At 41.2% G+C, this 24,111-nt stretch overlaps 1 protein-coding gene across 3 annotated transcripts in view; it reads right to left on the bottom strand.

The window, feature by feature from the left end:
- Ppargc1a (PPARG coactivator 1 alpha) overlaps nt 1-24,111 on the bottom strand; it is a 285,595-nt gene that overhangs the window by 69,497 nt on the left and 191,987 nt on the right. For 2 of the 3 annotated variants that reach the window (XM_047566241.1, XM_047566243.1), the window contains exon 2: nt 17,916-18,095. In XM_047566241.1, coding sequence (XP_047422197.1) covers nt 17,916-18,095 — 180 coding nt within the window. Of the gene's footprint in view, nt 1-17,915; nt 18,096-22,989; nt 23,134-24,111 lie in introns of those variants that run through there. The other variant, XM_047566242.1, reaches the window with a different exon arrangement.

The raw sequence follows: 24,111 nt of genomic DNA, 5'->3' as shown, positions 1-24,111 counted from the left end.
AAATTGCACTCTTCTGAATTTGGGTAGACTGGTCACCTGGGAATAATCTTAAACTTCATCAGTCATCAGAATCCTGCCTGAAAAATTGAATAAAAACTAATACCTTGTGAAGTTCTGTAATTCACACAGGTGCTTATACAACCCACACCTATAGCCCTTCACACACACACACACACACACACACACACACACACAATGGAGGTGCTGAACACTAAAGAGCTGATCAAGTTGTTTGTATACACTATATAGAGACAGACAGACAAGAATTGACAGAGCAATAGTCTCACAAAGACTTGCTAATGTGTAAGAACGAAAGACACCAGGAATAGCCAGCCCAGTGTTTCAAAACTGCATTTTCTTTGCTTTCTGCTTTTAAATTACACACCGCAAAGTCACTGAGGAGAAAGCGTTAAGAAAACTTTCATTTGCTATGGTACAGCTTGCTGGTCTTTCTTTGCCTAAAAAAAATAAATAAACCCCCAGAAACGTTTCTTTCTTCTCATAGACATTAATAATGATAGCTTGAGCTGTAAAGACTTGGTTTTACTGAAGGTAATGGAGTAATGTTTATTTCCATTAGACTAGGCCTATAAAATCCTCTTTTTATAACCATGAGCCTACAATTTCAAAACAGCAAAGCTTGACATTTTGGTCTCTGACAGGCAACACTTAATATTGGGATGTTTTAAAAATCTATATGAAAAAAGCTCTTAATACAAGATAGGCCGAACATTTTCCCTGCAAATGGTTTGTTTTAGCTATCTCTCTTCCTCCCGGACGGACAGGGAAATCAGACAGCTTATTGGCTTAGTTTGTTAGGCCAGGTTAAAGGGATGCAGTACTGGAAGACTCTTAGAGAAGCTTACCCCTGGGCTAAAAATAGCAGGCACTAGAGAATTATCTTAAATACGACCAAACTTGCTCTGTACTGTGAATGCAGATAACTGTAATATGTTTCCATTTTTGGTCATTTCAGAGCTTTTTTTAATTTTTTTGCTTTTCTTTTTTTTTTTTTTTTTAAGTTTGGCTTGCTGTAGCTGACTATTTAATTCACTTCTGATTCTATTTGTCACATTTGCTCTCAGAGATATTGCCCCCGGGGTGTTTGACTGAGGAATCCTTCTTATTGAGCTGGGCTGCTTTTGTTAATATCTAATGAGTTGCTAGACTGCCAAGCAGGCATCCATGTGGCTTGTTAGAAGGTGAATCCATGAAAACATCTGATTAAGAACCTACTGTGTATAACCGCTTTTGTCCTAAGAGGTGGGATGTACAATTTACTTCATGTCTTAAATGAGTATGAATATGTTTAACTTCTGATTACTCAAGCCTCATGAGTAAATACTCTATCAATTGCCATTTTCCCCTTTTTGCTCCTCTGCTGGTGTTCTGGGTGGTGCTTCCTTTCTATCTTTGCTGCTGATCTCTTCCTCTTCTCATACTTTAGGGCTGTCTTCACACAAGTGACCCCTGAAGGGGAAACCCTGCCTCTTATATATCATATGCATGATGTACCTTGGTACCATGAGCACCTACATCAGTGTCTCATAGGTGGGTGTTGCTCTTTAAACAGGTGACAAACAGGTCAACTCAAGAATGTGCGAATCGAGTTTTTGTACTAGAGCATCCTCAGAGCATACTGATCAGGGAAGTCATCCTCAAGTTCTGACCCGGTTACTCTATTCCATTCCAGAAAAGCTCACCAAAGCCCTTGCTAAAGTAGCCAACCAAGAAATCAACTGCACTATAGAAACCAGGAAAAGCCAGAAAATTAAGGTGAGGGGATTCTCTCCTTGTTTTTTTTGCACCACAGCACCTATAATCATAGTCTATAGAAAATTCACAACTTCCTGAAAGGCCGGATGCCATAAGAATTAGCATCCTTCCCCAGGATTTCTCCCTGGTCCCTGTGCTGGACTTTTCCAACAAATCAGGTAACTGCTGTACAATTATGAAACAGTAAATGTGTGCAATCATGCAACCACTTGTCCATAATAGGCAAATTCTTTTCATTGCAACTGTTGACAAGGAAACTACAGCAATGGTAACAAAACATCTGCAAAAATGTGAAGTTTTAACCCATTGAGAGAGTCAAAACTGACCAGGAAATATGGGAAGTGTTGGGAAGAGTATGCTGCAGATTTGTGACCCTGACATTTTGTGAGTTCCTAGGTAACAGCTGGTTCCTTGTCCAGAGCCAGAAGTTACGTGGGTTCACTGGAACCCCTGAAAGGTACCTATTCTTCAGCTCTTCAGTAAGTGTGAGAAATGTCCTTCTTCTGTAGGGGACAAGAGCACACATGCTCCATGTCCTTAGCAGTGCCTTTGTGGACACACAATGGCTTCATAAAACCACACGTCTCCCAACTGCCACTGAAACCTCCATGTATCTTACTCTGAGCACCATGTCGACCAGTGAGTTAGAAGACAAGTTCACAGCCGCTCTGGCAGACACACAGCAAACTGCTGTCACTGTTGGCTCTGTTTATAAACCCTCTCTTGGAGAACATGTTCTCAGATCTTTGACATGTCTTATTTTTAGCCTGATTGGTCAGAATCTCTGGGAAGGTCATTTTATTCTCTCTCACTCTCTGAGTTCAGTAGAACCACTGTAAGTCCATCCGTCAGCAAGCAAGGGAGAGAGTGCCAATGTGTGTGGCATTGTGCTAGGCATGGAGGAGGCAAAGAGGTGCCAGCTTCCCCTCGTGTGGTTATAACATGGTTCAAGAGACATGGTCAAGAGGTACCACCTAGACAGCCATCAAAAGACCTCAGTGGAAGGAAAAGATGCTCCTTGGCACATGTGAGAACAACAACTCTGTGCCAAAGAGGGCCACAAATACCTTCCTAAATTTAGGGACTTAATAGTTTATCCTGTGCCTGGTAAAAGCTCCAACTAAACAGAGACCAAAACAACCCGTCTTTAAAATAGCACATTGTCACAATGCCCTTTATGGAAATGGTATCTATGGAAAATTTCCTGTGGATTCTCCCTCCTTAAGACTTATTTCCAATGGCACTCAAAAGAGGAGTGATTTAATTTCTGATAACCCCAGCTGCACACCTTGTATTCCTGCTCTGCCCTTAATTTGCATTGATGCGCTCCTTTCCACAGCTTGGCTCCACGGAGGGCAGAGAGATGGCAGGGCAGCCTGCCTTGAACACAGCCCGGAATCAGCTTTTATGCTACGAGACGAAAGGTCGGTGGAAATGCCCACCACTGGCGCAATTAATCTGGTCGCTCGGGGACCATCCACTGGTTCAAGAATAGCTTGCAGGTGAGTGATGGACAGGGTCATGGCTGCCTGACGGCATCAGGGGCTATTACGGCAGCCATAAAGAGAAAGGGGAAAAATTGAACAAGGGGAAGAATTGCTCCTGAAAGGGACATGAAGAGAGACACGGATGCCTTCCTACAAAGGATAAGCGTGAGAAAGTGCCAAGGGAGCTGGACAGCTTACAGTGGACAAGGAGGACAGCACTCTTTGAAACTGCCCAAGTTTGAATATTAATGAGGGGTCATGACCTAACCAAGACCCAGGGTCCACATAGAGAAGCCCAAGCTGTCCATTTCCAGGTGCAAGGAACCAGAGCCAGTTGGGAGGGTGTGGGTAAAAAAGATACAGCTAGAGGATTCTCCGAGTTTCCAGGCAATAATTAGAATTAGGGGACTTGGTCTTATACATTAACTGAAATCTTTTATCCAAAACCAAGCAGCACATTTTAATGATTGCTTTGCAAGTCCTAAGGTTAGTGATTTTTTTTTTTTATTTATAAGAGACTCCAAAAAAAATGAGAAGGAAAAAGAGAGAGATTACTCTTGATACCAATATTTTGATTAAATGTGCTGCACATGGCTATGTACAGGTACACTGTGCATTGTTGGAGTGGTGGTTTATTTGGAGGCAGGGTAGGATAAAGATGGAAATCCAAGGAGAGGGGGCATAGAGGCAATTTCATTCTAAGGTAACATGGGGAGTTACCTACTTGATGTTAACTCTGTTGGTTGTATTCGTCTTCACTAATGTATCTATAGCCAAAGAGCTTTACAATTGACAAGTAAAAGAATTGGTGGTCTCTTTCTTGGAGGAAATCTCTCCCTTACTAGGGGAGAAAGTATTCTAACAGATTCTCAAATTAGCTTCAACAATTCTTGGAGCATGCTCTTGTTTACCATGTACTCCTGCATGGGAAAGACTTATAGGATAGCATCAGAGACTCTATAAAATATTTTAAATCTAAAACCACACATATAGGTTGTACATATGCTGAACTTTTCTCTTACATCATCAGGCATTCGCCCACACAGGCACTTGTGCAGATGAATTAAAGAACGTGACTTTAATTAAAAAAAGTACCAAACTTTTTATCCAAGTACTTTAATCAAAAGATTTCTAAATCATTTACATATTTCCCCCATATTAAAAATTATGGGAATTGATTTTTGTAGCATTGTATGACATGGCAAAATGACTGTAGGAAACTGTAGCTACTTGCCCTCTCACTAAATGGCCCCAGAGAGTCATGTTTTGAGTGTTTGTTAAGGCTTTATAGTTTTTAGTCTTGTGTTTTGGTCAATTCTCTCATCTGTCTATGTTCTCCTTTACCATCTTATTAACTTTCTAAATCACTTATTCTCATGTCTGACGTGCTTAGGAAACAGGTAACTAGAGTCATTTAAACTATAAATTAAACAAAAGGAACCAAGTGCTAAGTGAGGGCTGGAGAAGCTTATCTGGGAATAAAATGTGCTAGGTGTGAGGGAATTTTTCTGAACCTTGTTTGGCTTCTCAAAGACATCTTTACAAAATGGTGTATTTCTCGGCTCTGTTTCAGACCATTACTAATATTAAGTTAAAAATGGGCAGAGAAATGAGGTTTTCTACTGTAAATTATAAAAATAGCCCTATGATTACATGAAGCATGCATCCTCTCTGTAAGACAGACATCTTCTCTTTCAGCCATAGTACGCCTGGTGGGAAATAAAAACAAACCAGTAACCAAAGGAATATAGTGGAATCTGCGTTTTGTTTTTTAATACCCGAAAAGCAGCAGGGAGGTCATATGGTCCTGTTAGAGGGTATCATCCCTTCTGCTGACTCAGAAAAGAAACACATTTGCCATTCAAAGACAAACTAAACAGGGCAGGGCATGTGCTGTGTGGATTCACAGACTCAGTTATCTGCTGAGACCAGGCAACATTTAGTTACCTCCGAATGCAACTAAACACAGAAATTTCTTTAACTCTGTGTGGACAGAATGTCTCTGTCAAAATGTCCAGTTAGAACAAATATTGCAAAGTGGTCCAGACTAGCTGTATCCCGGGAGAAATTGACACAAATTCCTTTAGGACAGGGGCAGCCACCTCAGCGACATTGCTGGGATTGCCGATGATAGGATTAAAGGAGCTAGACAGTGGCATTGTGACCTAATGTAACTCTCAAATCTGCTGCATGCAGTGCCCTGGAATTGCAGAGCAGCAGGAGAAGGAAGCTACTTCTCCCATGCAGCATCACTGCTTTCCAGTTCTGAGGCATTTGCCAGACTCTTCTCCAGTGGGAACAGGAACTGCCCATCAAGCAGCTCTACCTCAGAGAGAAAAACCAGGGTGAGCCATGTAGCTCAGAGGACAGCAGGGTGTCCCTACTAAGCACAGGCTGGCAAGACACAAGAGGAATCTGACATGAGAACATTTCTGGACAGAATCTTAGCTGGCGAGGATCCTCGGACGAGGATGTCTGGAACACAGAAGCTCCAACTTCATGTCTGAGCAGATGAGATGACACTTAGTGAAGCCAATATCCTTTGGCCAAGAGCTCATGGAAAAACCAAGGGCATTCCTGTAAAAGGGGACTTTGTCCCCTAAGCAAGAGCCACTCGAATGTAAAAATATACTTCTCAAAAAGGACTAGGCAGAAGAGATTGTAGCTAGAGTATTATTGGAATCTGAAAGGGATCTAACTGAATAGGACTGGCTAGAGATGTGATCCCTGGTTTTTCAGAGAGAGGGGACAGGGGTCAGTAGCATTCTTCTACTCTGTCTCCTTCTGAGGAGGCAGGGTGGTATCACCCTAGAGATAATGAGACAAAACCAGAGACAAAGGATCCAAGAAGGAGAAGAGCCACATCTACAGAGTGTCTGCTACAGGCCAGCAACGTGCTCAGCTCCTTCCAGCTGGACTGCAATATCATTCTCAGAAAGGTCAACAGGCCTAAAGTGGCACAAAACGGCTCTCCTCCACAGGAGCCCCTCACGCGTTGCCAGGGAGCTGCAATCTTGCTACATCAGATTTGCACACTGGTTAAAGAACTTCCTACTAACAGTTGGACTTTCTCCCCTTAGGATGGCATCCTCTTATTTTCCCTCAGCAATTCCAGTGAGTAAACTTGTTTACTCATTAAACTTGTTTACTACTGCATGTAGGACAACATGAATCCCAGGTCTCCCAATTTCAAAGATTTTATCCCTTGCATTGCTTCTGTTGGGCCCTATATCTGCGCTATAGGTGGGAAATAGAGGGTCCTCCCAGCCAGGAGAAATGTTTTCCATTAGGATTCCACTGCAAGCTAAAGGTATTTCTGAAGCTAATAAGTGCAAGAAAGACAGAATTTATCTGTTAACGATGACCAAGGTTAACAGAGGGGTGGAGAAAGTCCTTGCTTGGCTTTGTCTATCTGTGAAATTCTCTCACTCGATTTTAAAGATCTGTGTTCAACACCAATCATGAGTTCCATGGAACCAAGGACCATGTCAACTCTTAACCAGTGTGTCCTCAGAAATGGGCAAGGAACCAAGCGTGCTCATGGTTGATGGTAATTTTTTTGATGAGAGAGTAAACACATCAGTAGGAAAGTGGAAGAACTTTTAAAGTCCACAGGCATGAAGAAATGTGAAAATGTGTAAAAGACGGAAACCAAGAGCTTTGACCAGTGACTGGTTTCTCATTTGAGAAAATGTGGCCACCCATACCCCAAGGGATATGAGATGAAAAGAACAGGATTAGCACAAATCCTCAGTAATATCTGCATAGTGCTTTAGAAGATCCAAAGCACTCTCCTGAGGTCTTGAAGTGAGCGACTTAACCAGGTAAGTCAAAATGATTGCAGACATAGGCTGCAATGCCTTCTTGTCTTCGGGCCATGTGGGGAAAGATTGGGAGAGTTTAACACATCTAAGAATTTCTCAAAAGCCAAAAAAAAAAAAAACTTGTATCGGTTTCTACTCATGCCTCTGGTGCAGAAATATCAGCCACTATGGAAACTGGTCTCTGAGTTGCTCCCTAGCTACTGGCAAATACATTTCATTCGTCTTTTCTCATTTCAGTAAGTTGAAAATTTGGTTCTATAATTTTTTTTCTGCCTCTCTCTAAATCTTCTGTCTCAGGAAAGTTTGAACAAAGTCTCTGGCTGTCACTCTTTGCTAATGCTCTGGTAATGAATTTAGAGTTAACTGGGGTGCAAAAGCAGGGAGAACGCTGGAGGGAATTTCATGACAATTAGCACCGATTTGCACTACAGGCATGGAAAAAAAAAACCCAAAATGATTTTAAAGGAGAAAAATATGCCACTCACACATACAAACCCAACGAAATCCACTAAGCACTGGCTGAAAATGATACCATTGGATGACAGAAAAGACACAGCAGATTAACCAATTAGCATTCACCCAGGAAAAGCTAACTCTGAGGAAAGAAAAAAGAAAAGGAAGTCCATCAACAGGAATACCAACTTTACAATAGCCCTGACTGTTTATCTACCCAGAGCAAGTGCGACGGCCCCACTTTTTTGTGACCCTCTCGACAATTCTGGGGGAAAAAATGTTAGTTCAACATTATCGCAAGCCAGAATATGACTCTATTTATGTGACAAGTTGACAACATACAATTTCATGCTTGTTGAACTGATCGGTGTTATATATTCACTGTGAATATTATGAAGCCTCACCATTATAAATATGAAACAGTATACACTTATTCAAAATAACTCCAGCAGTGGCAATTTATAGCTCAGTTGTTTGTGTTCTTACGAAGTCCAAATGCCACCTTAAGAAGCTGCAGCTCACAGAAACAGATGTGCAGTGTGACTGTGACCAAAATGGGTTGACGATGACCTATGTGAAAGCAGGCTATTACATTCTGGTCTGCATGGCAGCTGACACTGGTTTGTATTTAGATATGTGAGTGTCGAGAACACTGTGTCCTTAAAGCTCTGTTTAAACATGGGCCAAGACAGTTGTCTACTTGACTAATTATTTTACACCCTTCTATAGCAAAGGTCCCTTTTATCTTAGTTTTAAAAATATACATATATATATATATATATATATATATGACTGTATCGTGCATGCACATACACACACACACACACACACACACACACACACAAACATGCACATAAGCACACATTTCCACTCTGTACAAAGTTACAGCAAGGAAGGACTTTAACCCTTGGTCATGTCAGGTGAATATTGGCAAGATTTCCAGAATGCCCACTGAGTAGCATAACACGATCATACTACTTTCTTGATCAGGTGCCTGCAATCCAGACAAGACCACAAACCATCAAATCATGAACGGTTGCAGCAACTGTTTTTGGTCAGGATTTTCATTCTCTTCCCTCCTCCCCTCCCTTTCTGACTCTTAGCAAGCTTCAACCAATTTGCAAGTGTTCACTTCCACAAGGACAAATTTGGAATAGTGAAGAACAACACAATTTATCCAAATGTGGAAGGAAATGAAGGAACCAGGCACCTTGCTAAAGCTAGATATCAAAAATTTGCATAAGTAGTTTCCCAACAACAGAGGTGCTATTTGGAACAAAATAAATTGCTTGTATTGTATGCAAGGGCACAAACCTTGACCAACTTTGTGATCGCTTTTCTGCTAGAACATTTCCTGACTACACTCAGATATTCCTGCTTGAGAAGCTCAACTTAACAGCCCTCAGGAGGTAGACCTAAACAGAGAATTGTTTACAGACTCAGAAGTCTTCAACATCTTTGATGAATAAGAAAAAAAAATTCATCCAAAATATTTGAAATATGAATTAACTTTTTTTTGTTTCTTTTTTGTTAGTTTGCACAATGCTAGATTATACCCCTAAACTCTTGTTTTCAGATCCAGCAAAGGGTCTTTTGAATCACTTTAACTGCAGAGTTTTGGAAATTTCTCCCAGTCCAACAAAGTTTGCTAGACAAAATCTGCATCTCTTTTACTTTTCCTGTTGGGCCAAAGTGAAGGTGGTGTTGGTTTGTCTAGTAAATCCAACCACGAGATAACATAATCACATACATTCATTTCCCAGGGACCTTGGCGGCTCTTATCTCCTTGCTTTTATGATCTCTTATGAACAGCCAGGAATAGCAATTTGCAGCCTGTTTGTAAAGTCATCTTAGTCTGAAGCTAGCTTTCTCCTCTTTTATCACGCAGCGATATTCTGCGTCTAAATCCTGTTCACCACTGCAAAATCTCCTCTGAGCTCCATTTTAGAATACTGCAAGTATTCCCTGTGAGTATGAAACATACCAAACATGTAATGGAGGGCAATTATCATTTCAATGAACTATTTATCAATAGAAGATGTTTTGTGTGCTTTGCTTAGATTTATTGATATGCTGCTGCCCACTGTACGGTGTAGCCCGGAGCTATTTAGTTCAAGTTCATCAGCATCTCAGGCAAGCAGCACTGCTCTTCACACGCTTCTGGTTCTTCTATGGGCTTTGCTCAACTTTATTTTACCATTACATCACCTAGAACATTAAACACAATGCTCTAGTTCTACGTGTTAAATCACTCTGGTTTCTTATTAAGTGTTCCAAGCTACCCATTTTTATTAACAGTTACTTTATTAAATCCTTAATAACACAGATAGAATAGTTAGTTAATTTGTGTGTTGAGCCATGGATGTTAATTTGTAAACATAATAACATACTGCAATCATTTGCATAATAGCATTTTAATCTTTTTAGTAAAAGCTGTAATTCCCTACAAAGTATACTGCAGTAGAAACTAAGTAACTATTGGTAATAATACAAAAGGCCTTAAAATTCTGATCCTATTATGGTGTTGGAACATACCCAAACTGCTTCCATAATCTCTCAAATGTTACTGTTCTCTGATTTAGGTGTCTGTGTCAAGAATAAAAATGAAGTATAACTGGTAGCTGTAGACTATTTCCTAAATGTAATTTAGTATTCACTAAGCACTAGCACTTTGCAAATAGCTCTGAGGCTTTCCTTCAAAGTTCAGAGCTCTAGCTCTGCATATTGCGTGAGGAACCCCGTGGAACTCACGGAGCTCAAGGGGGGATCTAGTAAGTCATGCTGATGCGGCACAGGGAGGGGTGACGGCCACCAAGGATCTGGCAACTGAATCTCCTCCCTCCTCTCTGCCCCACCAGCCTGATTGTGCTTCCTTAAAGTGCTGTTTCTAAGTAGAAGTTTGGGAGAGAATAAAAAATGGAGAGGGGGGTGGGTAAGTGCTTTAAAAAAGCTACTTCTGGGGAAAAACACTGTAGGGGACTCAGTTTCAAGACTGGTGAGAGGGAAGAGGAGTGGAGTAAAGGGAATTGTATAAAAGTCAGGCCAGGTCATTTTCCCCAAGAGCTGGTAATTCATTAATCCACCTGGCTGCAAACCTTGAATGAATAACTCGTGGTAGTAAAGGAGATGGGCAGGTCTACAAAATATGAGTGTATAGAATCTGAAGCTGTGAAAATTCCTCTATCATTTTGGAAAAGGAAAAGCATAAAGGTATCTCCTATCATCTTTTCAGGACAACTTAATGGATAAGAAGTCACTTATCTTTGAAAAATTTTGCCCTTGTCAAGAGTAAGCGTGTGTATTTCACTGTGGATCTCTCTCTGCTGTTCCCTCGCTCCTGTCCTCGCTGCTTATAAGTCAGCATCTTTGCAGCCTACAGGAGAATACAGTGCCTCGCTTGGTTTTCAAGTTGTACCTGAGAGCGCACAGTCTTAAAAGTAACCTGAGAGGTTAAGGGAGAAGATAAAAATGGTCCTTACGAAATTGTTTCACATCACAGGCAAATCATTTTATAAAACTCCCAATAAAATTTTTCATTGCTAAAAGAATAGGAACATAATTACAGGGACAAATTAACCTTGTTAAAAACGGGAGGTCTAGGATAGGGAATGGTGGAGGAACAATTTGGCCCTCAGTTTAACAACGTGGTTTTTAACTTTCTTTATCTTTTAATCTGTTTCGTGTCTTCATCTCATTCAGAGGTGAACCATCTGCTGGGCTGTACTTCCATGGCATGGTGTATAGATAAATGTACAAGGGCAAATAAATACAGCATGTATACATGGTTACTGCCCAGCACACATGGCAGCTATACAAGTAGACCATTCACCCAATGCAGCATCCTGAATGAACCTTGATTTCTTTCACCTAGACTAGCATCTTTGAAGTAAACCTAAAAGGCAATGAGCCATTTTTTTCCTGATTCTACTCCAAGATTTCCTTCTTGTGAAATTGAGTCTCCACTTTTTTGGCCTCAAAGATATCCAAGCAGAGGAATTTTTATTTAAATTACCCACTTGAGAGTCTGGAAGGTTGGAAAAGCCTAAGTCGAGCCCATAAAATGACTCACCTACTTCTTGGAGTGCCCAGAACAGCTGACAAGAAATCATTGGTCTCTACCCCCAAAATATAAAATACTACTTTCTAAAATTATTGTGCCTAATTGAACTTATAGACGCTCACCTTCCAGATTGCAAAGACTGATAACTGAATCGGCTTCCACAATAAATAGCAGTCAACCTCATATCTTGTGACCACAACCAAAAGCCTCACTAGGAAAGTTAGAGCTGGTGAACCTGCATCCTGTGACTTTGCTATTCCCCAGGAGGGGATGTACCAATAAACACAGGCCTGTGGGTTGGAACTCCTGAACCATATTTTTCCAGTGGTCAGCATAATGGCAGGGAGGAAAAGGGCGATAAACCAGATGTTCCCAAGATAAGCCAGATGTTATCAGGCCAAGAAGTTTGAAACAGTGTTTAACTAAGGTGTATAGATGAAAACACACTCTCTCTCTCTCTCTTTCTCTCTCTCACACACACACACACACACACACACACACAGCACTGCTAGTTAGTTTTCCTGCAAGATAAACTGACGGTAGAAGATGAAAATGAAACAGCACACAGACTGGATTAGATTGTTGCTTTCTGATTTGTGAGTCTCCAAGATGAACATCTAACTGATTTATACCCAGAATTTGGAATTTTGTGGTAGACTACAAATGCAAAGATAAGTACAACATAAATTTTTAAAATACTCCATAAGTCTCCATGAGTTTCCACATTCTTCAATGTTCTTATGTTACAGCCAATTATCTCCCCACTTAAATGGCTATTATTTTCTTACTTGAAGACTATGTTCTCCGTAAGTGTCATTACCAAGTGTGGCAAAAATCTGGTGGTGAGCCATAAATTTAATTTAAATGACAAAAATTTATTGATTGCAAATTGGAAATTCCAGAAATCTTTAAAAAGCGATTATTGTAAATTAATTCAGTCTCTCCACATAACAAAGGAGAATTTATTCTCTTGTCGATTAAATTAAGGTGAGGTTGTTTTTACACACACACTTTTTTTTTCCTTGTCTGTTTGCTTTGTTAAAATTCCAAGAGGTTTGCCATTCATAGAAAAGTCGGTCTGACCACAGGCACAGTCAGAAGCAGGAATTCATTACCATGGAAGGCTGCAGAATTTCCTCCAAGGAGACAAGTGAGGAAAAGCAGGCACCATGTAAATTTGTGGATTGGGTTAAATATGTTCTGTCCCTGAGGCACAGGGAGATGGAGAGCCCCTTTGTAAAAAGACTCAAGTCTGAAAAAGCTCCTACAGCAAGCGGGCACATCACCAGGAATGGCCGCCATGAAGTCCTGACTCTCTTGGGAATATGTTTGAGTTAGCATTCCTTGCACCTCCCTCTGTACCCAACTCACAATGACCAGGAGTGATGGAATTTTCCTTCAGGGAATTTGGAGTCTGCTCCCTGGATGCCATCCTCTCTGCTATCACCTTGTCCCTTCCCTGCCCCTGAATCACACTGGGTTTGGCATACAGCAGAGCCTGCTGTCTGGCTCCCCCTACTTCCTATTTGCCTATACCTCTGAAAACTGTCAGCATTTGCATTACGTGCTTCTGCAAAGAAAAAACAAACAAACAAACAAAAACTTCAATTATGCCCTAATTTCTACCACGTAAGCTCTAAACACTTCCAACTGGGTTCTTACAACTCCCCATAATTTTATACCTACACTACATTCAAACTTACTTCTTGTATTCTCATTAATACATATTTTACTTTGAGAAACCAAGCTCCTCACTGACATTCCTCCTCTATGAAAACACTTGGCTCATTCTCTTACCAGGCTTGGTGAATTTATTCATATTGCTTCCCTCCTCAGCAAGCGCGTGCACTTGCACACACAGGCGTAGGAAAGTCTTGTCCTGGTTTCCAATGACTAATATATGTAATATCAATAATTCTATCTGTGTACATATACTTCGTACACACAAATCTACATCTCACATTGATTTCCAATTGCTCATATGTAAACACATACGTACACTTTCATTTATGTATACACATTCTTGCATTGTTTGTTAATTGTTTTATATTTGTTCATTCTGCCTCTCAAACTGTATTCCAATTTCTTTAGAAAGTAGATCTCTTGTACTTTGTAGGCACTTACTTTCTGCTAAGCAAACATCTAGAAAACTTTCAGTGAACAAGACAGGCAGAATCCCTGCTCTCCAAATTCTCATGGTCTGTTGAATTGCCAAGATTTGTTATTTTCACTTTTTTGATAGGTACATAATATGTGCTCATTCTTTAAAAATTTAGAATAAAATGGAAAGCCAGAAGAAAACATATACATCATCTATGTTCCCACCAGAATGACCAAGTATTCCTGAAAGCTTTCACCACTCACTTCCTGGTGGCCATGTAGCAGGCTACCCTATCCCCAGGTAACACGCAATTACCCCACACTTCCCCCCTACAAAATGTCACGGCCTCAGACCTTCTTGGGAGTTCTCATAACTACCAAACATGATACCGGCCACAGTCTGTGAGTCCTCTCCCTGGTAGCAAAGGCAGGACTCAGTTCACATTATGAGTGAAGACCTAGGGACAACGACATTCTCACTGGACATTCTTCTAAGGAACTCCAAGGGGCAGCGCTCTCAGGTACCAGATGAATGAATGGAAAATGCCATTCACTTGTATTGTGGAGGCATTCACGCAGGTATTAAAATAAACCTGGGACAAGGGCCCCCACAGTGACCCAGAGAGGTCACGTGCTATTGAAACGAACCCCATACCACCCATCTTTACAAACTACTGCACTGTAAAAGCAGCCCTTTATTCTCCTTCTTCAAACAATGCACAAAGGCAGAAGGGAAGGAAGTTATGTTGCAATATTCTGAAATATAAATCTTGCTACCAGCCAGGGACAGCATCCTGTTTTCCTTACACATGGATCTGATTCACTGGAGGCTGTGCCTATAGGCCTTGTGCTCTGTTTCTCAAAGGACTTCTGCATAATACCTGGTGGCCTGCATTTACACATCTGGACATGGGTTGTGCAAGCAGATTGTTTGTGTGTCCAGTTAACCAACCACTGTGTACAGATGCACGCTGGCACAGTTTATTCCCACTCAGAAGTCCTCTTTCCTAAGTTGGGACATATGACTTCATTCTTTTTATTATTTGTTTTCTGTTTAGGAAATTAAATAAAACTTAAATTTCAATTCAAATATAAGAGGAAGAGACTTTCATGTGTTCTCAATGCTATAATGGTCTGTTATACCATTACACCACCCTAAATCTCACTTTCTGCTTTGTTTAGAATTTAGTAATCCTGTGGCCTGTTTCCAGAGGTATCATCAGCATGCTACTGGAGTCAGGGAAAAGCATTGAACTGCTCAAGGCTTTTTTTTAAACCAGAGGTAGATAATACTTATTAATGGCAGATAAGCGAAGGCAGAGCCATGGCTATGTGGCTGGCTGGTAGGAGTCCTTCTCAGGTGACAACATAGGGCTTTGAGAGGAAGAAGGAGGTGTGTACTGGGGAAAAGTCCTCTGGAAACATCAACCCTGGAAAAGGACTTCTCTGAAGTGCTGCTTTGCTGGAGACACGGAGTTATAGCTATTCAAAGGTTATATTGCATGTGAATTTTTTTTTTTTTTTTTGGCCAGGGAAGACCAATTTTAGAATTTCACTTAAGCTTAAAACACACTTTCTTTTCCCATTCCAGAAAACATGTCTGCATTTACCACTGGAGGGCAAAGAGTAGAGGTGTCAACACTCTATGCAAATGCTCATAACGCTGCTGCCTGTTGCCACATAGGACCTTACCCTTTGCCTGGACAGAGAAGAACGGGCCCTGTGACATCAGAGAGGCTGCAGTGGGGACTTATCTAAACAGTCACTCTTTCTTTCTGTCACTAAGAGTACACCTGATGTGTGAGTCCTGAGGCACTGGGAAGCTCCATGATGTTATGTGGCTTCTCATTCTTTCTATCCACTGACTCACTGTGTTTTGTCACAACCATTTGACCAATTCATCTTTTGAACTTCATATAGGGTATGGATTGGTCAGATCGCTGAGACTTTCAAAAACAATCAAACAAACAAACAGGGTTTCTCAGCTCCAGGACAACTGTCATTTGAAATCAGAGCCCTGTGCTGTGGCAAGATTTCCTGTGCATTGTTGGATATTTAGTGCCAGCTCTAAATTCCAGTAGTGCCCACTAAATGCCAGTAGGATCACCTTGCCCCAGTCCTCACACTCAAACTCCCCTCAAAGGCTGCCAAATATCTGGGGAGGCGGGATTGCTTTCCGTTGAGAATCACTGACTTAAAATGACCTAATGCAAGATTAAATGAAATGAGCCTTGTGTTTGGGGGGCATTGAAAACAATTCTATCAGTTTTTGAAAGTTTTATAAGGAAAGTCCCTGTGCTGATTAAGTATCTATAGGTAAATAACTGGTGAGCAGTTATCTGAAGAGCAAGGATCCTGAAGGAATAAACAAGAAGCACCCCATGTAGATACCACACTAGGAAATATGAGGACTTAAGACCAGGAAGAAAGTTGTCCTTTTTGAAAGTAGGGAGGCACTGAGGACCACACCTCCATACTCCACCTTTTAGCTATTCTCTAACCATGATCTAAAGAAAGTGTGGCCTTGACCCAATATGGAGTGGATTGATTATTAGATAAGAGATCTTTAGAGATGGACATTTTTTAAAGTACTGTTTATTTAATGCAGCATGACTTAGAATGGGTCTGTAACCTGACAAGTGTACTGAATGAGGAATGTTCAATTTACCAGTTCTAACCGGCCAAGTCCTCACATGAACTTTCTAAGACCCAGCTGAAATGCCTGGGAAAGTACAGAAACCACAAACCTTCAGTGTTTCCTCCCCCTCGTTCCCCTACCTGAAGCATTCCTGTAAAACCCACTTAATGCTCCAGACCTGTTACAAAATCTTCGCCGAGGGCAGAGCCCCCATCAGCTTACGGGGTGCCTGTGCCTCCAAGTCAACCAACACTGAAAGATTCTGTTCTATTTTTAAATTTGTTGAGCGGAGAAGCAGTTTCATACATGTTTCTAAAGGATGGCTATCACCCAAATTCACTGTTCCCCTATTTTTATCAATGATACAGACTTTGAAGTCAGATAAATTTAAAATTTAAATGCCAAGTATTTATTAGTCAACTGTGTGATTCTGGGAAAACCATTTAACCTCTGAGACTCGGTGTCTGCATAAGTAAAATGGGACCGATACTAATAGGACCTAAACAATAGGTTGTTTTGAGGAATGTGTAAGATGACAAGGAAAGTGTTTCAAAATGTTGGCCATTGTTGTTTTACTATTATTGTTGTCAACGTCACTATATTCATCCTTCACTCATTATTCAAAAAACATTTATTCAGCAACTTCCATGAGCTGGGTGGTGGAAAACTCAATTAATACTATAATATTGGCTTTCTTAAAGACTCAGAAATTTAACCAAATAACATTGAAAACAACCAATACATGTCTTCACTGGTGGATTATGGAGGCTTTGTATGGAATCAGCACATAGTAGGTGCTCAAAAATATTAGCTCATGATGATAGCATTGGTTATTCTAATATTGAAAACTAGGTGATTTTTCAATTTTTATTCAATTTACTTGTCAGAGTCCTCACTAAAAGGTCCCTACAAGGAATGATTTCTTTTCAAGCAGAAGAGTGCTGATCTTTCAAGAAAGCACCTCTGTTCTCTAAGCAACATGTTCGTAGGGGAAGGTTAACATTTTTTATTATAGCGTAGGCTCATAATAAGCATCAACAGGTAATTTTCACTATCGAAAGGTAAATGAATTTTGACTAATTTATAAACATAGATTAGATTTGTTGAGTTTAAAAGTTTCCACCATACAAAGAAATTAGTGATATATACCAAAAATATAAGAGTAATAATCGAAACTGCTCACCTGCTTAATAAAACAAAGGCAGATTTCTAAATCCTCAGTTAAAAAATTCCTTCTTATATTAATTTATATTAGGCACCATTTATGGCTAAGACTCTTTCCTTGGGAAATTGGAATAAACAGGTTTAGACTTTTGTTCTTGTCATCAATTCTTTCACAACCCATGTATTTCAACACAATTTAATGCACTCTGGGGTCAGTTCTCAGCCCCTTAATTATTAAAAAAATCCATTTGTTTTCCCAAAATATTTTTTTTTCCATCAAAAAAGAAAGTGTGACGAAAACTCTTTTGCTGACAATACAATAAGAACCCCATAGAGTTTCCAGGCCTATCCCACGTCAGACTGGTCCAAGCCACGGTCAAGAAGAAATGAACTTCTGCAAAGGAGGTCCTTACCTCAAATATGTTTGCAGGCTCATTGCTGTACTGGTTGGATATTATTTCTGATTGGTCACTGCACCACTTGAGTCCACCCAGAAAGCTATCTGTGTCCAAGTCGTTCACATCTAGTTCAGAAAGATCAAGCTCAGGAAGATCTGGGCAAAGAGGCTGGTCTTCACCAACCAGAGCAGCACACTGCAGGAGGCAGAAAAGGAAAAAAAAAAAAGCTTTCATTAACTGCAGGAATGTATTAAACCACGATAGCATGTGATAGGAATTAAGCCTGGTTAATTCAAACGACACCACCAAAGCTGGTCTCTGGGGCTTTAATCGCCAGGGAAAACACCCTAAATTCTGTTCCCACTTGGCTCCCAAAGGATACTTTGCCTGCTTTATTCCATGCAAAATCCCACCTCTAAATCCATGATAAGTCCTGTGCTTCATGAAGCACTCTCTGAGTCCTCCAGCTAGAAATCAACAGCATTTGTTTGTACCGGTTGAAGAGTTAGCCTTTACCACATCAAACTGTCTTGTGGTTAACTGTATGCAAAATCGAACTCGATCCTGACAGTATAGTCTCTTAGAGAGAAGGACATAGGCTTGATTTTACCTTGGAATTGTCGTCACACTTACTGGACTCTCCCTAAACAACTGGCAAGTGAAAGATAGAAGACAGGAACTACCTGAGGAAAACTTTCTCCACTTACGCTCCTTTAAAACATTGTCATCCCTATCCTTCATTCAGCAACTAATGATGCAAGACCTTTGACTCATCTGTGGTTCTCTTGAATTGTTACTTAAATCATTTACTATCACTTGACTTTTTATGATTTTCTGGTCTTCATCTTTAACAGGTAAAAGCAGGTAACCTTGAGATGAAGAACAAAAATCATATTTTTCTTATGTGGCTTTTATATCTCACTCCAACTTACTTACAAGGTGTGTGTGCATGTGTGTGTGTGTGTGTGTGGGATCACCTGGAGAAGAAGAATCACAATAACAACACATCACAATTATATCTTGTTCATTATTCAGGTGTATCTCAACTATGCTCCAAATGAATTCAAAATAACTATTTTGGATCGAGTTATAAAATGATTTCAATATATTGAAAGGTTTAACATATCCTCTACTGGAGCTGGGCTGCTTGTCCCCAAGGCCATTTTAGATTGCTATATTCTTTTGCTTCCTTGCATGTAGGAGATATCATTTAACTGCCCCACCCTATTGCTTTCCAAGGAAGTGGACCCCATTACCAATGAAGTGGTTTCCTAAAATGGAATTGGCTATCTAAGTGCTGATTCCAGGTTGCATACTATAAAGAACCCTGCAGAAACTCCTATGGCCAGGGTCCGGTGATGCCAGCCAGAGCCATAGGGACATTATCTACCTGTGAGTCAAGCTGTCTGAATCTGGGTCTCCCACTCAGAAGCAGTACCCTCCTGCCTCTACCTTATGAGGTCAGGAGAGATGCTGTCTAGTTGTTCACATCCACACAGCAGTTGGGCATGAAGCTGCAGATATCCCTTGACATTTAGATTTTGAATAAGTTTTATGCAGATTTTTTTCCTCAAGCACCCCTGTCATCCCTGGCAGGCTGCATTACACGGATCATATGCAGCAGTGTGATGATAAGCCACACACTGAGAAGTAGGGACTGGGTAATGGAGTGGGCAGCTGGTACGAGGAGAATGGGAGGAGTCTGAAAATCACTGCAGTTCTTCCCTAAGGCCACCAGCCCCGTGCGGTCCCCAGCTGCAGGCAGAAGGTAATGTAAGGAAAGGGCTGTCCTCTCTATCAAAACTTCTTCCTTATCATTTTCTTGGTCTTTCCTTTTTATTATGTGAGCCCAAAGTTACAGATGGGTATATTCAATGAGGTTGAAAGCAAGGGTGGCCGGACAGAAGAGCAGATCGTGTCCCAGTCCAATGTTCTTGTTTTGTTATGGGTGTTACACTCCCCGGGCACATTCTGGCCCGCGCTGCTTACAGTCGAAGCACACCCATTCAGCATTAACTCTTCCTCGACACCGTCCATGCAGAGGCAAGGGGAGAACTTTGTCCATGGTACAAAAAAACTAGGTTTTCGTTGGAGGGGATAGTCCTTTAAAATAATAAAGCATAAGCAGTATCAAAAAATAAAAATGTAGGCTGTCTACTTCTGCCCTAAGTTCCTGTTGTGAAGCTCAGGAGCTGTGTTTTGGGAATGCTGAAGGGTCATACCTATGGACTGGTAGACAATGTCTAACTGCCCTCTCCAGGCACGCCCTGTACAAAACCCTGGAACTTTCCAGAAATGTGTAAGCACCTTTTTTTTGAAAGGAATAGACCGAATCAATGTGTTGTATATTACTGTCTTGTACACATCTCTCTCTCTCTCCTCCTGCTCTCCCTCTCCTGTTTTGCTTTTATATTATGGTTCCAAAAAGTTCCTGTGCTCTTGCCAATGTTGACATGCTAATAAAATCCGTGCCTCTGAATGTGGCATTATTCTGCTAATCTAAAACACATTAGTAGTAGCAAGTGTCCCTGTTATTAATTTATATTTGGCCTTTGGATGGTGGTGGACAGAGTCCGAGCCCTGTAACTGTCCTCATCTGACATGCTGATATTTACGGCTTCCCCATACATCTGTAACAGGTGTGCTCCACCGCACTCACACAGTCTCGTTCTAGTGCCTCCTTGCAACAATGACAGCTATGTCACAACTGTAGCCTTAATTTTATAATAAGATTTAAGAGGATAAAGCAGTCACTAAACACAAAAGGCTAATTATTGTATGTTATTTCACCCTAACAGACTTTTCTCTTAGTTAAGGAGCAGACAATAAATTAGCTTAACTGCACTGATGATAATGAATCATTATAATTAAGTATAATTCTCCATTAACCTTTGGAGGTTTTGATGGTAAATTTTAAAGAGAGAGAGAAGAAAAAGTGGACTCAGCCACATTAATTATATTAATGAAAAAAGAATCTTAACTTCTTTAAAAAAAATTAGTCAAGACAGCGGAAGGGGGTGGAGAGGGGGGCCGTAAAGAATGACAGTGTTGGTGGAGTGTATGTCATGTGAATTGTCTCTATCAATCTTGGTAACCTTATTGTACATCACCTTCATTAAACTGTGAAACACGGGGGACTCCAAGCACCTCCAGTGATACGGGCCTTTATTAACCAGTGTGCTGTCCTGTCATTATGTGCAAAAGGGCATAAGACGTTTTAGGATGACAGCAAACATTAATGATTCAAAAAATGAAAGCTGCCTACGCTACCTGCTGCTCTAATATTTGAGACTGGCAGAGGTGATTCCCAGAGCGGCTGTCGCGAAGGCAGGGCTTCTAGCAGCTGCTGCCTACTGTGCAACAGCGACTGGCCAGTCACAGCCAACCTACAACTCAATCCATGGCTGGACAAGGAGCCCAAGACCTCTCCCCGTTAAAAAAAAAAAAAAAAAAAAAAAAAGGAAAGGCCACTGTTCTTATCGGCCGGGATGCTTATTTGAAAACGACTGCAGGAATTCCAGTAGTTAAAGTTAACCTTCCTTATTTCCATACGATCTAGTTCCTCAATCAAGTAACAGCATCAAGAATTATGCATGATGGAAAAATGAAACTACAGCAGCAGAGACCCACGGTGCCAGCCAGACAGCCACCCACAGGACACTCCAGGCTACTCAAACAATTAGGACTTTGAAGCCACTTAGAACCCTGACTCTTAATAGCTACAGGACATATGAATTCTCCATATCTATTCTGCCTTACCAAGAAATCACAACAAGATAAGAAGGATTACAACCCACAAAATACAATCTGCCAAGGCAAGAAGGGCAGCAGAGCCAACGTTTGCAAACCCAGCAAGGAGTTAAGAATCCAGGGCATGCCTCGCTAGATAGGAAAAATGCTTTCGCAGATGGCCTCGGCCAAATTATTTTCACTTTAGATGTGTATCGCTGCACCGCATGCACATCTTATTTAATCAAATCACGTGTGGCACTTGATCCTCCCCCTTACCCTACGTGCCCCCAGCTACCCGGAGGAAGCACTCGCAGTCCTTTGCCAGGTTCATTGTTAGCAGCTCGGATCCTCCGTGCAATTCATTTGGGTCCATCTCAGCAGAGTCCACAGAAAGTTTCGCTTGTTTCTCAAGTTGCCCAAACTTTCCGGGAACATTCCATTGTGCTGAATGCAAACACGCCGAGGTCCTCTGTCCCCCAACTAGACTCCAGAGATTACGAGGAAACTGCTTGCATTTTTTTTCCCCCTGTATGAATTGTAGCCAGCACAGACTGTGGAATTGATGTATTGCCGTCTATTTTTACACAAGCAGTGAGCAGCTCCACACACAGTCCTGCATAAACTCTATTCTCTTCAGGCAGCTCTCCGTGGTACAGGGAGATTTAACCATTAGCTTCCCTGCCACTGACTCAAACGGAAAACCTTGGACTATCAGGCTTTTTTTTTTTTCTTTCTTTCAATTTGCTGACCAAATCTTTCAACCACACACAGGAGTTTTAAAGGAAGCAGCAGCAGCATTTTATATTCTGTGGGAAAAGCAATGTAAAACAATCCAGCAGGAACGTTTAGGATTTTGTAAGTTCTCTGACGAACAGAGAAAGGGAAAAAAAAAAAAAAAAATCCGGACTAGAGTCAAAACGGACTATATTTGAACACATCCATTTTAATATTTTTATCTTCATTTTCTTATAAATAGAAATGGCATTTTTCCAACCAGGCCACTAAACACCACTGGAAAGACTTCAGCTTCTGATTCATATCAATATCTTAGAGCATAAATATTGCATATGAGTAGAAACAGAGCCAAAGGCACATGGAAAGAGTTTCTAACTGCAACAGATACTGATGACAGCAGCTGAGCTTTGATTTGCTCAAGGCATCTCAGAGCCACCTTAAAATAGCAAACTTATTGGAGTTAAGATAAGATTGAGATTCCCTTCCAAAAGCTCCCGCCCCGCTCCGGCTACTTTTCTGCCTCCTCTCCTCGCCCAAGCCCATCCCCCCTTACAGGAATAATTCCATCTGAGGGAAGCTTCGGTCCTGGCTGCAATGCCTGCGGAGCCCAGCCCCAGCTCACCTCGATGTCACTCCATACAGAGTCCTGGCTGCACATGTCCCACGCCATCCAGCTCCTGAATGACGCCAGTCAAGCTTTTTCAACTCCAATCCACAGTGATACCGAGCACACACTCATGCAGGCAACCAGCCCCTTACTGAGAGTGAACTGAAGGCACCTGTCTTACTACAGTCCCCAGTCACATGACAAAGCTATTAAAAAGTAGGCTGGGCTGTCACTCACCCAGCCTCCCTTCTCCTGTGCAGCTTGCTGCTCAAACTCCTGACGTCACTCAAAGGCAGCCCTCTGCCTCAGTGAAGTAACGCTTAAAAAAAAAAAAAAAAAAAAGGAAAGAAGAAAGAAAGAAAGAAAGAAAGAAAGAAAGAAAAGAAACACTTGGACTTTTGGAGGTTTCAAGCATCATGCTGTGATTAAAGCCAGCTTTGAATGCCACAGACTCTAAAACAGAGCCCTGGCCATATAATAACTAAAATCCCCTGCAATCTTTTTTAATTTATTTTTCCTCCAAAATGAGCAAGTGGCAGAGCTCCCTGTTTCACGACAGAATAACTATATTCTTAACTAAAAAATGTGTATTCTCAAAGGACCGTAAGATCTCCAAGTGGACCCAAGCTCAGTTTGGGACTAAAGCAAGAGCTTATCACATGATGCATTTTTATGAGACATTTTCTAATTGGGGGAGTATTTGAAAGAGCAAATGAGGCATTTTTTTTGCTTGTTTAGTCAACAAAACAGCCTGTATTTGTTAAGGTATAAACAAACTCCTCTGCCCAGAAATCGGCTGTCCCCATGTGTGTAGGGAACACCAGCTCCCGAATTGTTACTGCAGTTTGCTTTGCTCCATATAAGGAGAGCAAGCCACAAAACCCCATCCTTTCAGGTTCCTTCTCATTATTTCCATTTCTTTCATAGGTTCCCAGAAAACAAATGTTAGTAAATACAGCCGCGGCTGCTGTGCCCAGAACAGCTCTGGCTTTCAGCTGCCTTCTTCCATACATGTAGCCTTTCCTCCCTGACTGCCTTAGGGTGCCTTTTTGAATAAACATTGGATTCCAACCCTCGTGCCCTGGGTCCTGCAGTTTGCGTTTGAAATCAAGAATGCCCATGGAGTGAAGGGAAAAT

This window comes from Sciurus carolinensis, chromosome 10, assembly GCF_902686445.1.
Source record: "Sciurus carolinensis chromosome 10, mSciCar1.2, whole genome shotgun sequence".
In the NCBI taxonomy this organism is placed as follows: Eukaryota; Metazoa; Chordata; class Mammalia; order Rodentia; family Sciuridae; genus Sciurus; species Sciurus carolinensis.
Note: the sequence above shows the minus strand (reverse complement) of the source record. Positions and strands in the feature narration are given on the sequence as shown.